General features: G+C 38.8%; 1 protein-coding gene across 4 annotated transcripts in view; it reads left to right on the forward strand.

Annotated features, from left to right (window-relative positions):
- enah (ENAH actin regulator) overlaps positions 1-16,134 on the forward strand; it is a 39,578-nt gene that overhangs the window by 11,916 nt on the left and 11,528 nt on the right. For all 4 annotated transcript variants that reach the window (XM_080831989.1, XM_080831991.1, XM_080831992.1 and 1 more), the window contains exons 3-5: positions 831-1,008; positions 9,738-9,810; positions 10,790-11,133. In XM_080831989.1, the coding sequence (XP_080688115.1) occupies positions 831-1,008; positions 9,738-9,810; positions 10,790-11,133 (595 nt within the window). The remainder of the gene's footprint in view (positions 1-830; positions 1,009-9,737; positions 9,811-10,789; positions 11,134-16,134) is intronic.

Genomic DNA, 16,134 nt, shown 5'->3' on the forward strand with positions numbered 1-16,134 from the left:
TATGTGTATATTACTTCAGTGTGCGTTATGTTCCATTTGATCATCTCCTCATTATCATCACGGAATTGTTAAAATGTGCTGAAAATGTTCAAAAAGTACAGATACACAAAGTTTTATATTGAAAACCACAAAATTAGCAGCACTATGCCCTTTTTGTTTGCATAAACATTAAAATAATATAGCCCACACCTTATGTAAGCATCTGAAAACCATATTCAAGTTTCCCTAATCTAATCTCATCTAATCTAATGAGAACGCCAAACTTGAAGAATGGGCCGGAAGGCGTAGTCAGGATCTTGGAGTTTTTTTGAGAAACCCTCTGAAGCATGTTACTAAGAGAATGGCTTTGTTGACCGTAAGAAGGCATTTCTACCATTCAGTCAGGTGAGAGAATACAGGAGAGTGATAAAGCATTATAAGGTGTGGTCTTGGGAGACAATGGGGGATTTCACCTATTGGGGGAGCTGGTCCTCTGAGGGGGGTGTGATGACAGGTGGGAGGAGGTGGTTCATAGCAGGTATCTGGGGGAAAGTAGTTAAAATGCAAACAGAAGACCCTGAATCATCACAAGAGCCATTTGAATGCTGACACTGAATACATGAAAAGGATCATGGGTTACAGAGTGAGATAATACAAAATAACATACAACGCACATAGTTCATGACACGACAGGGAAACTGCAATATTCAGTTCCATCACCTTGAAATAAATTGTCAGAATATTAACCATTTGAATTTTTTTTTTATATTGTTTTTATATGGGTGCCATCAATCTTTTTTGCAAAAGAGTAATCATGGTTGAATTAAAGGAAATATCTGGTTGCATTACAGGTGGTGATAAACTGTGCCATTCCTAAGGGGCTCAAATACAACCAGGCCACACAAACCTTCCACCAGTGGCGGGACGCCCGGCAGGTGTACGGCCTTAACTTTGGTAGCAAAGAGGACGCTAATGTGTTCGCCAGTGCCATGATGCATGCCCTGGAGGTGCTGAACTCTCAGGATTCAGGTAAGAGATTTGATGAAATTATGTAAAGATGAACAACCGTAAACTCAATTCTGCAACCGCAGATTTGGTGTTCAGGAGATCAAGTTACTCAAAGCCCTGTGGTCCTTGATTTTCAAGGACTTTTTTGGGGATTTGAAGTTCAGCACAATTTTGAAACACTTGATACTCCTTGTGCTGTTTAATGTGTACAGCTTGAATCAGGTAGAGGGTTAGTGAAATAACCCCTGTACAGCCCCTTCACCGTTGGCTCTGATCATGCTTGTGTTGATGCAAGGAAAGCAAGCACGATCCTCCCCAGGACAAAAGAGGCTAATTTGCTGTCCCATTGTGTCTGGTTTGCGCCCTGATTTTGTTTTAAAAATATACATAAATAAGCATGCATGTTACATTTATTTGACATGTTTGTATTGTCAGCACAGTGCTAGGGCAAGTCATGAGTTTGATGAATTTGTCCATGTGCATCCCTGTTGTGGTCTCCAGAAGGGGCATCACTGTTGTGGTCTCCAGAATTGGCATCACTGTTGTGGTCTCCAGAATGGGCCTCCCTGTTGTGGTCTCCAGAATGGGCATCAGTGTTATGGTCTCCAGAAGGGGCATCACTGTTGAGGTCTCCAGAATGGGCATCACTTTTGTGGTCTCCAGAATGGGCATCACTGTTGAGGTCACAGTTAACAAACACGACCACAATGCCTAACTGTTTCTTAACAGAGATGTTGGTTGTCTTGTCCTTCTTGACTTTAAGTCCTCAGGATGGAGACCTGGACACCTCTGCCACCAGCTCCACAGCTAGCTCAAGACCTGCTTTGTCACTCATCTCATTGAAGATGCAGGCACTTGTGTAATTTGTGTTTGAGTGATTCTAAAAAGTAAATGTGATTTGATCTCTCAGTAAACATCAGATTCATCCTAACCTTCAGTAAATGCCCTGAGTTGATAGACCAGAGCCATATACAATAAGCCATTTGGTCTTGAACTGATCCAATGTGGGCAGCATTCTGATCATGGTTTCATTGCAATCTTTCAATTCAGTTTCATGGATTGGTTCGATTATTATTAGATTAGAATCGCAAACTGGATTAGAATCGCGAACTTTACCTTTAAAATAAATCTTTAAAAATCATCAATAATTATCGGTTTTCAAAATAATCTATGAATTAATTATGTCAACAGATATGAAAACAATTATTATGATAATGTTTTCAGCTATATCGCCGAGTTGAGAGCGATAAACTCTTTTTACAAATTCTTCAAGGTTCACACAACAACGCTATCTTGTGATGGACCTTTGCTTTTTGCTGAGGGCATTAGAAGTTTATACATACTGAAATGATTGCTCCAAAAGATGACTCAACATGCGTCCAGGGGAAAAAAAACTGTTACGATTTGAAGACCAGTATTTATTAGTTTAAATATCCTGCTCCTCGACAGGTAGGCCAAATTGATTTTGCAGCGATCATTATCTCAGCTGAAGAACATTTCTGGGGTCAGTGCAATGTATGTTTCATTGTACAGTGTTTCCCACAAATAGACTGCCCAAGTCTGGTAACGGCTGCCAAAGTATATTTTACGATTTACGCATTTTTTTGAACCTTCCAAGAGAACAATGCAACTCCTTCTCTCATTATTGTCTATTGGTTCTCTGACTTTGGTAGTAGCTTCAATTTCTATTAAAGCGACAAGACTCAAGCGTGTATTCAGCACACATAACTGACCATTGCGCAAAGTTGTCTTATGACTTAATATGCTAAATATAAGAAAGATTATAATTAGTTTTCTCTTCAAGCTATGGCAGTTTGAAAAACAGACTTTCAGACTACCAATTTAACATTAGCATATATCGTGAAATGGCAATAAATAAATGCATAAGCCACAATAGTAACATGTGTCGTTTAATTTTATATGAAATTACAATTGTAGTCAGCAATAAAACATAATTCAGATACCAAAGATTCAAGCTCAGGCATGTGCCCAGGTAGTGTGACCACTCTTTGGTGGACAATCTGTTCTGTTTCTAAATGTATATCTTCTTAATTTTTTTTTTTGTTAAATGGTTACATTTTTATTGTAATTTTTAATTGGTATCAATTGGTATCAATTTTCAAATCAACAGGATTAGTTCCACCCCTGCTTTTGAGTTCTAATTCTGCAAGACCACACACGCCCCTCCCCCCACATCAATGTAAATTAGAATGGCCAAGTAGTCCCAGGGTTAATATAAGGCTGTTTGCAGTGTAATGGACTCATAAAACAATACAATTTGAATGGAAAACTTGTCTGACCGGAAGTTAATATAGTCTCGTGTGGTCATTTAACACAACTGAGTTTTGTGTAAAAATAGTATTTTGCAAGCTTGTAAGAAAAACTCACAACTTAGCCTTTTAACCCTTTAACATTCCACGTTATCATTCTAATGGTAAAAACCCAAGAACACCAACAAAAACAAAGTAAGCATTATACAAATAGCACTGTGACAAAAGACAAAAAAGGAATTTGCCATTTGGTTCTGCTTTATATAGGTGTCCCTCTCGCCAAAGCATTTTGTAACATATAGTGTACACGGTATTTTACCTACTATTTTTTAATTATGGCTGATTTTATTGCATATCCTAAACCCATCGTCTAAAGAGCATTTTTCTTGAAATAAATTGGCGATACATTCAGGTGATGCTGGTTCATTTACTGTGCTATTTGTCATGGCCAGCCAAGGGAGACACAGAGTCTGGTGCGCATAATTCAGCTGACAGATTCAGTGCTACAACTAAAAAGGCTTCCCCATTATTTGGTGGACATGAAATAGCAACACCAGACCCTGGTTCTGGCTTGAGGGAAGGGTAGATATCTATAGTACTCCTAGTAAGTAGCAGACTTAAGAGGGTGAGGAATTTTTCCTGTCCTTATTTTTAAACACATTGTCTAATAAAAGCACCCCTGCTTAGAGACAGTCCTGCCATAAGTGGTCAAAGTACTGGGGGTTGGGGGCCTTAAGCTGACACACCATACCACATGCAATCCAACACCTGTTGATGATCTCATGACTGAATCACTCAGGACCATGCCTTCATCCCCATTTCCACTGGGAAAAAAGGTCACCTTCAACTTCCTGTTCAAAATGAAGTTTGTGTATTAATTAATGTGAATAAAGGATTTTACATCTGACCACAATTTTAAGTACTCAAATCAACTAGATTTGCATTTCCTGGAGGAAAAACAAGTATTTTCAAAGCAAAAAATAAATAAATACAAATGGCATGTACTGTATACGTAGCGAGCACATTACTAGCATAATTACTCACATAATACAATATAAATACATTGTAGATTGCCTGACTGATTGATGGCCTCAGACTACAAAAATAACGAAGTATTTATGATTTAAAAGCACTCAAGCACTGTAATACGTACAGAAAATGTTTTATTAACTAAGTGCATTCGATTAAAGGTATGCAGATTGGCCAATGCATTAATTTATATAGGGATAGAGAAGTAAAGAAATAGGAAATAGATAGAGGAATAGAGGCAGTAAGTGAGTGAAAGAGATTAAACAGATTGAATATTAACCGTTAAGATAGAGAGAAAGACATAAAGAAACAGGCAGATAGTCGTAGTGATACTGTGATGGTAATAATGACAGTCATCAAGTGAGGAAGTCAGATAGTAAAGAGAAACTCTGCAGATAGAAGCATACTTGTGCTTAAAACAAGCACATTTGACTGCCAGTGCAGTAGGTGCATTCCACTCGATGTATTGAAATAAACCAGGCTGTCCGACCGGCACTATAGCACATGCAATATTGACAAACCCTAACCCTAAATAAGCCTAGTTAATTCAAAATAAGCCTATTATCACTCAAAACTATGGTATGTTTTGGCAGCAAATTACTTAAAATAACAGTCTTATTTATAGGGGGGCTAAATAAGAGCACATACTCTTTAAATAAGGAAACATGACAACACATTTTTATTAACAAGGACCCAGGAAAGATACAGTAACTCTTGTGGTTATTTCTTGCCTACTAGCTTTTAACTGGTTTTGAACATCCCCCTTAAAATGTTTTCCTTCTGTGGCTTACAGAGTTGTCAACATTAATAAACCAAAGAACTGATAATTTGCTGTGAATTGGCAGAACAAATGATACAAAAACCACATAAAGGCTTTTGGTGGTCAAGGTGAAAATGAAAATGTAAGACCTATGGCAAGATAACAAACGTAACAGTGCTCTAAACCTTATAATAAACATCAAAAGACCTGCCTATTAATTCAAGGTAATTCAAATGGGTCGCTTCTCTGATAGGCCGATACAGTTCTTGATCAGAAAAGAAACACAAGTGTATCGTGCAACCCTGGTCAGTCATGAACTATTTCCACTTGACAACTGGACCGTAGACAACTCCGGTGTCTGAGAGGACACAGAGCTCTTAGGCCATGTAAGGTGAAAGGTGTAATAACAGGCCATGAGTCACATCACACTTTCATAGAGTATGCCAGTATATGCGGTTGATAGTGCAGTCAGTCACGACAGGGCTGAACAGTGGTCTCGCCTGAAGAACGGTGTTGAGGTCATCTGCAGTCTGACACAAACATAAAAGAGAAAAACAAATATGATCAAAAAAAACAAAAAAGACTTATGGTCAAGTAATAAGCTGTCTTAGCTATGTGAAGCACAACCTCACTGGTATGTCCTGACTTCTTGGCCGGAGCCACAGATGATGAATATGTCTGGTGCATCCCTTCTATGAACACAAATAGTCTCATTTGATTTACTGCAGGTTCAGGTTTTGCATCTCATATGCCTAAATATAGCATCTACTGTATATATCTATGGGTATAGGTCAAGACGCTAGCATACTGTCTCCCCTTTTACAAAGCTAGCTAACATTAGCGTTAGGGATTACCTGCATATCATTTACATTGACATAACATTTAATTACTTTAAACTTGAGCTGTGAAAAATATGTTATGATTACATTTCAGGATTAATTTGTTAATTTTTTTAACACATTTAAAGCATGTGCAGGATGAGTTTAAAATATACCCACAACTGACCGACTGCAAAAGCCCCGCCCCCTTAGTTACTGTTGCTACGTCGACAAAACTCCCAGGACTCAACCCAAAAGCATGGCGAGGACAGGGGCAAGAGCTACATCTGTCAGTGTCAGTGATTCTTTTTGGAGTAATATCTCCGTGATATCGTCTGGATCAAGGCAAACGCGGCTGCAATATGCAGAAGAAGGATATATCCAAAACATTAAGATCAACAACGAAGGGTCACTACAATAATCAAAGCAAAAGCATACAGGTCTCAATCAAAAAATGAAAAACCCCACGACCTCTTCATTAAATGCAACCAGCACAACCTTGTAGACTAGTCTTTTCTTTCACTGCTGGGTAAATCTGTATATAGTATTTCAAGATGGCTAATAACCTACAAATATTCTTTATTCTTATCCATTATTCCGTCTCTGGAGAGGTATCTATCTAGCTAGCTAGCTAGGATGGTACCAAGCTAGAGTACAGTACACTAACGAAGCAGTGTGGAGCAAGATAGCTGCTAGTAATGTTATTGTTTAAGGGATGTGCGTGCTTGTTGCTGAAAGTATTTCACAGTCACTGTAGTCATAAGTTGCGTCTAAAATGATGATCCTTATGTAATGCTATGGCTGTGTATCAAATCGCCAGGTTATTGCTCTCAGGTTGTGCCTTATGCATACCTTGGGATACTCGGGAGTAGGTTGCCCATTCACAAAATGCTATTGTAAACCGACCTATTAAAGCATCAAGACGGATCAATAGCTATTCGCTAACGGTATGCTAGCAGCTAAAACTAACGAAATCTCTTGAAAATGTGCTGACTTTGACATTATGACAAACTAGTTACTCAACGAATGTCCTTACACAGTCAAACATCAAGCAAGTGCAACACAAGACAAAGCAAGACGGCAAAATAAGCTACTTACTAGTTCGGCAATTTTTTTTAAGCTGTTATTTTAAGGTTAAACTGCTTCTCCTAAGCCTAATCCTGAAGTATAATTGTTGCATAATGGGGCTTTAACACCCTCACGAGGGTACACGTTACTTAATATTGATTTCGGTGTCAACCAGGATAACGAATTTTAAACAACATACGCTCCTGCCCAAAAGGGGTATTTAAATAGTTTGTGTGCAAAACATTACAGTTGTACAGCGTAATTAAGTGTACTAGACAGCCATTTATTTCTGTGTGTACAAACTGTCATGGAACAAGCTGAACAAATTTGATTTCGCAACGAGAACTTGTGAGGGGTCAGACATCGATACCTCTCTCCCTCATTAAATCGAGGTTTACCCGCTTATCGCAGCGGCGACAGCTGACGACCGAGTTAGGAGATGTTCACGTGAGATTACGGATTCTGATAAAGATCATACTCGATCATATCGGTAATGTTTTGCTTATTTTTGGCTGATCTCCTTACACCACACGTATCACAGGTTAATCACAAAAGGGTTTTAATAGACAAAACCTTGTGTATCGGCTAATTTTGCGTGTTGCTCTACACAACAGGATAAAACCGAAAACACGTTTCAGTTGAAATCCAAACAAGTTACCAGTCGTAATCTAGACACCCACCGCTACTGAAATATGTTAGATTGATTGATTTAAGATTTTTCTATCTATTAAGGTTAATAACTTTTTGTCACTTTTTTAATAGCTGGGGCGTTAATAGGTGTGTTTATGGATACATAGATTAAAATAAGCTCCTGGCAACTTGTTGGCGTATGCTATCAGAATCAGAATTATTTTAATGGCAAAGTATATTTGCACATACAGGAAATGAACTTGGTGTGGTTGGTGCATAACACATAACATAACAACAAAATAGCATAAACAAGAACAAAAGACAAATGCTTTACAAGATAATAATAAATAATTTGGACACATGAAGGGCAAGTTGCAGTTAATTGGAATATGTAAACCCATCAACTAGATACTAACTATCGCTAGCTAGGATAGCTCAGGGTGCAATTATACAAACGGTAACATTAACATTTTGATTTTAACATTAACACATTTGTTGGAGAGACTAGTTATGTACTAGTAGTGGTAATAATAATAGTCGACATGAACCATAACTGTTTGGGGATGTTCTCTCAACTAGATTGATTAGTTAGCATAGTTCGCTAGATAGCTAGCTGCAAGGGCTCGCAAATATCTAGCCACTTCTTCATCCACGGTGCCGTGTGAAAGACTGTTGTCAGCCGCAGGACACAATGTGCAAAAGAAGCGGCAGCTTTACTGTCAGTGAATGTGAACAAGTTAGTTTTCCTCACCAGCTGGCGAAAGGAAGACTAGCTAAGAGGGCCTTTAGAGGCATTAGATTGTGCCATGGTGTGGTTAATGGTCGTTTGACAAAAAAGAGAAACATTTTCAACCATCCATAAAAACAATGGCTAAGAAGCCCAAACTATTTCTGTTTGATTTAAAAAGATAAGATTTTTTTGTATTCACCCATACAATAGCTTAGAAGCCAGAATTTTGTTGAGGATGAAGATATTATGTTCCATATGGAAAAGCAAAGAGAACTGCTTGAGACTTGGCATTCTGAGATTCTCCTGAATGAAGAATGTGTTACAAATAAAATGAATTATTATTATTATTATTATTAATAATAATAATAATAATAATAAAGAACTGCTAAGTTGCAGCACCATTGTTTTTGTTGTGCCAGTAGTTTTGCATAAACCTGCTTACGGATAGAAAAAACTAACAAACACACCGCACGGAAAACATTACCTCCCTGGTGAAGATAATAGTGCAATCAGTGTGAGTATTCATTGCCAAATATCTTCAGCCCTGTTGTTTAAAAGGTGAGGTACAGTGTGTAGTTTTTAGTGCCACCTGGTGATGAGGTTGCTGAATTGCAATCAGCTGAATACCCTTCCCTTATATTAATGTTGTCCTTGGTGGCCATCAGGGACAAGAAGTTGTGTGCGTCAAAAGAACGGTCACTGTTCCACTGATTCGGATCTTTTGCACCCATCTGCAGAATAGGCAAGCTCCAACCCTGATGTTAGCCTTGAATCTCTCATGTATCTGTCACTAAGGACATGTAATTACAGATGAAGGACCAACCAAATAATCAGAAGGTTGAGATTTGTTTTGCATTGGACTCTAGCTAGGACAAACTGTCAAAACAAACTTTGTTTTGGAAGCCAATGAAATTAATGAAAGCAGGAGCACACTTGTATATGCAGACTAAAAGCCTATGCTTCTTTCATTTGCTGCAGTGGTTATGACAGTAGACAAGTAGGGCCATTGGTTTGACAGGGATGTTGGCTTCAGAAAGGGGTGAGGACATGATGAGGGGCAATAAGTCATTGTCACGGTGAAGAGTAAGACAGATTTAACAGCAATTAATAACTAGAAGAATCTATTGACACACCCTGACACTGGAGACTCAATATAAACGTAACTCTCAATGAAACCAGAAATGATGTAACCTTTTGTCACATTACGATATCCTTTTATTCAGCAATATAGAATGGTCAAGTGACCATGGACGTGTGTGTGTGTGTGTGTGTGTGTGTGTGTGTGTGTGTGTGTGTGTGTGTGTGTGTGTGTGTGTGTGTGTGTGTGTGTGTGTGTGTGTGTGTGTGTGTGTGTGTGTGTGTGTGTGTGCGCGTGCCTGTAATATAGTGTAAACACTTTTGGATGCGTATTTGGAGTCTACAGTTGGGTATGTCTGTTTCAACAGGTTCAACGTTGCCTCGACAAAGCCCTCAGGTTCAGAATGGCCCTTCACCAGAGGACCTGGAGATGCAGAGAAGGTGAATTACCTGACCGAGGTTTTCATACGGCTGTTTATATCATAAAATAATTACTCACACACTGAGAATCATATGTTTATACTCACAGATTATCTCTACATGTTTTAACCCTATGGAGTACCTGTCAGGCAATTCTTGTGGTTGTCGTGCTCTAATACATTCGAATAGTGTCAAAGTCACTTCGCAGTCACTTTATTTTTGTAGCACATTTAAACAACAGCAGTTTTACCTATATAAGTGCTTTCCAGTTGAGGGAAACACATTAATAATAAAATTAAACATGAATTAATGGAAATCAAATTAAATAAACAAATAAAGGAACAAACGTGGAAATAATTAAAGACAGAATAACACAAAATGAATACTAAAAACATAATAAAAGCTACATTTTAAGTATGAGAGCTAAGTAATGATCAACTGTTATGGGTAAAAGTAGAGATCTCCCTGTGGATATAAAGGTTGTGAAATAACAGAGGAAATGAAGAGTTAAAAAAGTGATTAAAATGCGAGGAAAATACTCCAAGTGTTTTGATGTCCAATTGAGCACTATTAGATCCATAAGAAGGAAGTAGGCTGGTGATTGAGAGAAATAGTCACGTCGTCTCCCAAACCAAGTACAAGGAAGATGTTAACTGGTGAAAGTGGCCCCATAAAGTAAACTGATGGAGTCCAGCCCCATAAAGTAAAGGCTACTGTTTGTACAGCTTACTTTGTCAGTTTGTCTATGGGATATGTAGCAACTTAGTCTGCTTAAAGGGGCAAGAATGTTGCCCTCATGTATTACTGCTCATTCATGCTTATGACTAAATTAAACCCATTAATGACTGATTTTGTGTTTTCAAGTTTTCAAAGTTTTGCAGTTAAAAATAAGATGTGAACTGTTACCGGTCACTGAAATTGTTACTTTTCAGTTCTTCCCTCCCCTCCATATATACACCTCTCTTCCATTCTGTGTTTTTTTCTCTTTTGATGTCCTCAGGCAGCTGCAAGACCTTCAGCGAGAGAAGGACCAGGAGCGGGAACGACAAGAGCAGGATATGCAGGAGCGGGAACGACAGGAGCACAAACGGCAAGAACGAGAACGCTTGGAGCAGGAGAAGCTGGAAAAAGAGCAGTCGGAGCGTGAGCGCGCAGAACGTCAGCGTCAAGAACAGGAGCGGCAAGAGCAAGAGCGTCAGGAACAAGAGCAGCTTGAGCGTGAGCGGCTGGAGAGAGAACTGACGGAGCGAGAGAGGTTGGGAAGGGAGAAGCAGGACAGGGAGCAGGAGCAGCTGGACAGAGAACAGGTGGACTGGGAAAGAGGCAGGCGCATCTCCAATGCTGGTGAGTCTCTGTTGGTATTTATTGCTTCATCTATATCCCACACTGTAAATTCTGCAACCTAATTGAACAGCAACACATTACAAGTTTAGATATTTCCTTCATTTATTGACTAGTGCAAAGTTTCCCCTTATCCCTTAGCATTCGTAGTGCCTTTATTTTATGCAGTGATTTCTTATGTTCCCAACATTTTAACTCTAGACTTCTAACCACTATCTGAAAAATAACTTGTGAGCTTAATGCATGTGACTTTGCCTGGTGCTACGTCATGGTACCTTACTTGCTCTCACCCATCCACTGTTTTTAGTATTGTGTGGGTGATGCTTAGGATGGGTGACTTGAACTCCTAGCCCCAATACTCAATGCCAAAGCAGGCAGCTGCCAGAAATGGCTGTCTGCCAGTACAGTCCTCTCCTCTGAAAGGCAGGGGTTGAGAGAAACTGAGCTACTTTGGAACACAAGTTGCTTACCTGTGTGTGTGAATCCCATGCTAAACCACATTCCATTAGTCAGATTGATCTGCTCCTCGAACATAAGGTTTATGTAGTTCTTGTCCCCATGAGGCCTTCCTAGACTTTGATTTTGCTGCCATATCAAATATCGTCACTGCAATAACTCAAAGGTGCCTTCCCAGGTGACTAGTATTTCTTATTTCCAGAAAGTCAGTTACCTGGAGAAATACATTATTTATTTAATAAATACCTTGCGATTCAGCATCCAAAGACTGTAAAGGATGCCAGTGTTCTCATTCATGTCATTGCATGTATTCATTATACATGTGTAGGCACTTAAATTGATACAAACAAATCCAATTCTGAGATAGCCATTGGGAAGGTTCTCAAATGTAGGTGGATTTCAGAATGTGTTTTAATGTATAATCAGTCAAATAAGATGTATTATCAGGGCCTGCTCCAACAGTATTTAATAATGAGCAAACACAGTTTAAAGGGCCCTTAAGGTTTTCCTTTGATGATGTGGTAGTCTTTGGTATGGGTGGATCCAAGTTTTTATTATTGAAATCATCCTGTACTAATTAAAAGATGTCTAGTGTTAGTGATGCACATAAATAGCTGTACTAAAAACAAATGGCAAAAATGTGAACATCCCTCTATTGCTGAACATCTCTCTGTTGAAATAACATCAGTCTGAATGTCATGGCATATTATGATTTACTCTGTCGTACTCTGTGTATGTGTTGTTTTAATTCATGACACCTCAGGATTCCTTAGTGATTTTATATCATCAGAAGGGCCCCTATCCTTTGCATGTATGACTGCAGTGAATTGTATCTCCTCATCTTTCTTTCTTTATTTCATTCAGTTAAACGCATGTTTCATGTAAATGCATGTTTTATGATTTTGTCGGCTTCCTGTCTTGCAGTGTTTTACAGTTTTCAGTATATTTCTACACTGAGCTACTCATTTATCCCACTTAAAGTAGACTACTCTAGTAGAGTACTCAGAGTTTCCAACCAAAAGTTTTCTCCTATATCCTATTCATAAAGTTGTTGAGACCGATTTTTAAGCTGCAACTTCTAAGCTTAGAGAAACCCTGTTGCTATGGATGACGTGAAGTCTCATGCAGGAGAGCTTGCTTACATGACCTTGTGATTGGTTGATGAGTGACTGACCTGTGACAGAGAGTAGGCATGCGCATCATAGCCTACCGCAAAGTGTGATGGATAAATAGACAATTAAATATATATCAGCAAGTTCAGAGCTACTAAAAGCCTTAAGATGCTTTAGGGAAATAGTAGCCAAGAACTGAAAAGCTTTATTTGAAAGGGTTTAGAATGTCCAGAGTATTTTCATTAAGTCATCTGGCAGATACAATTAGAATAATTATTGTGTTTCAAGCATGATTTAGTTATGAAGTTGAAAGTGTAGCCTACATTATTGGCATACAGGTAGGTTTTGGACATGATCTATTCATGTTGAATTCAGTTGCCAAAAACCCCAAAGTATATCCCCGTGTGCTTTTATAATGGAAACGCCCAAACCTATGTTGACAGTGTTTGGCAGCTCTGAAGTCATAGTGTGTGCAATTTGTTTTTATTTTTTATTTCAATTGAACACAATTATTTACAGCTTTTTATATTTTTTGAGACCTTTTTTTGATATTACAAATAAATACTTATAATTTACTATTATGCCTTTCATCATATCATATCATATGTCACCTTTTCCCTGTGAGAAATACTTTTTCTCACGAAATGGCAACAAAATCACTTTAATACTAATATTTTGGAGGAATGTCTTTTTATCGTTTTTGCAAGTAACAAATAATGAGCGGTTTAATGTATCAGGACGAAACAAGACCCCTCGTTGTGCATCATTATCCCTTCCATATCCCCAAGCCCTACAGTGCTATGGAAAAAGTCTTCTTCACAAAAGTTCAGCCAATAGCCGTTTAAAAAGTAGCTTTACTTAATGTGCCGGTATATTTGCCAAAACATATACAGAACCGTAGTGATAAACTGGAAAATACGATTTAAAAAGGTAAAATGCATTAAAACAGTTAAAAGAACAGAGAAAAATAAAAGATTAAAAAAGAGTAGTGCATTAAATCAGTTTAAAGAACAGAATGTATGAATAACTAAAAATGGATCTCTGAGAGCGGGGCTAATAATCCACTCTTGACTAAATATGCCCTGCCTATTACAAAATAGAAATTTTACAGAAAGTGAAAAAATAAATCGTGGATCCGCCCCTTGATCCTCATCCACTCCGAAATATAATGGGTTCTTCTTCAGCCCATTCCCCTCCGACCCCTCAACCACATTTCATGAAAATGGTCTGGTAGATTTTGCATAATCCTCCTGTCAGATAGACAAACAAACCATCAAATGCCAATAAAAACATAGACTCCTTGGCGTAAGTTTTTTTTTTTTTTTTAAACCCTAGACTGCATTCGATAATTTAACGAAAAGCTTATAAGAACTGCTGAGTCTTTGAGATTTGAAACTGGCTACAGTTGGATCACCTTTTATGTCATCAGGAAGTTGGTTCTAGAGCTGAGCAACATAGCAGCTAAAATCTGATTCACCATGTTTAGTTCTGACAGTTAGTATTACTAACAGAACTCTCCAGGGATCTTAGCTATCTAGTAGGTGTGTACTGCTGAAATCTGTCGGCGAGATATTTTAGTCTTAAGTTTTGGAGTACAAGCCCATTGTCAACCCTTCTGGAAATAAAAGCATTGATGAGTTTTTTTCTAAATCATGTTTTGACATAAGGTTTCTAAGTTTGGTTATGTTTTTGAGATGATGAAAAGCCGATTTACCTATTGCTTTCACATGGCTGTTAAAACTGAGATTGCAGTAAACTAAAAATCCCAAGGTTTTTAACTTTAAGACAGAGAGCTATTACTGTGCAAATTTGATTCATTATCATGCAGGTGTCTCCCCTACCGGCGCAGAGAGAAGTTGCTATACTGGGTGACCACAGAGAGTAGGAATGACTTCCTGTAACTCTCCATATCACAGTAGAGCTGAAGAATACAATTATTCTTGCTGTCTGATCAGTAGACCATTAAGGGGATGTGAAGTGTTGTCAATTATGTAAAGCGACATAATGGTATGCAACATCCCTCTCTCCATTACCAACACTAAGGCCCAATCTCAATACTTCCCCTTACCCCTTATCTTACCCCTTACCCTTGAAATTGCGCGTTCATGTGAGAGCTAGTGGTGTCTCAATACCCAACTTGATCAAGATTAAGGGGTAAGGTTAAGGGGTGTATGGCCCTCGTTTTTGAGATGATCGGAGGGCTACCTTAACTCCAAGGGCTATCCCAGAGCACACCGCGAAACCAGCTCGGGAATTTTCAAAAAAACATGGCTGCTTGAAGCGAGGAATATTTTACATGAATAAAGCTATCTACACAACTTTTTATATGTTTATAATGACTCGGTTTGATCTGAAATGTGCTACTCGAACGATGTATAGTATTGTCGGCCTTAACTGAAGCTTTCAAACGGTAGTTTTAGGATACATTTAGCGCGTATACCACCACTCCATTGGCTTATATGGTAGCTTGCCAGCTATCATGCTACATACACTACATGTAAGTATTTTTGGCTTATAATTAATTTAAAAATGACGACAGTCTTGTTTCGTGCTCTACACAGTTGTATACATATATATTTGCAACCATGTTCTTCATTAGACTTTTTTTAAATCGCTAGTTTCATAGCTCATACAGTCACGCATGACGTACCCGAAATCGAGTGGCGTCTCATTTCATAGGGGAAAGATCTCAGCCCTTGGCCCTTACACTTGCAAGTGCTAGGGTTAAGACTAAGACAAGACTAAGCAAAAGGGGCAAGGAGAAGAATCGAGATTCGGCCTAAGGCTCCAGACAAGTCCCTGGCACAGAGCCAGCCTTCTTCATCAGCTTGGGTCTTAAGCCCGAAATATGCTACTTCGTTTTCACGGAGACAGACACAGGGAACGCCTTCTCTGACGTGGAGCGCACTCTCTGAGCACCTCGGAGAGCCCAATGAGCACCTCCTGATTTTTCTGACTATCTGATAGCCTTCAGATACCCCATAATTTCCGAACGACATAATTTCCAGAATCTTAATTTCCTGTTTCATTCCCTATCTGTTCCTATTCTGTTAAAGAGTGTGGTTGGGCCGAATTTTTCTCTCCGATCCCGGCCCTTGTCCGACAGAGTAGTGCCCCAGCCCAGCACAAGCCTGACCTCCATTCAAATAATTTGTCCGACCCCAACCCGAGCCCCACGAAGTCAATGTCTCAACAGTTTATACAACTGCCACATTTATGTAAATTTGTATGAATAGCCTGCCTTAATTAAAATGCACTCACTTACACAAACAAGCGCTGTTGAACACACAGGCGTGCACAAGAGGGAGATAAGCATATTGGGAATGAAATGTGTGTTTATCTGTCACATGACCATAAGCCTTAATGAATTTAAAGATATTACAAAAACTGGTTGCCTATAAAACATACCTCAAATGCGGTACATTCCTGTATACTG

This window comes from Sprattus sprattus (genome assembly GCF_963457725.1).
Source record: "Sprattus sprattus genome assembly, chromosome: 2".
Taxonomy (NCBI): domain Eukaryota; kingdom Metazoa; phylum Chordata; class Actinopteri; order Clupeiformes; family Clupeidae; genus Sprattus; species Sprattus sprattus.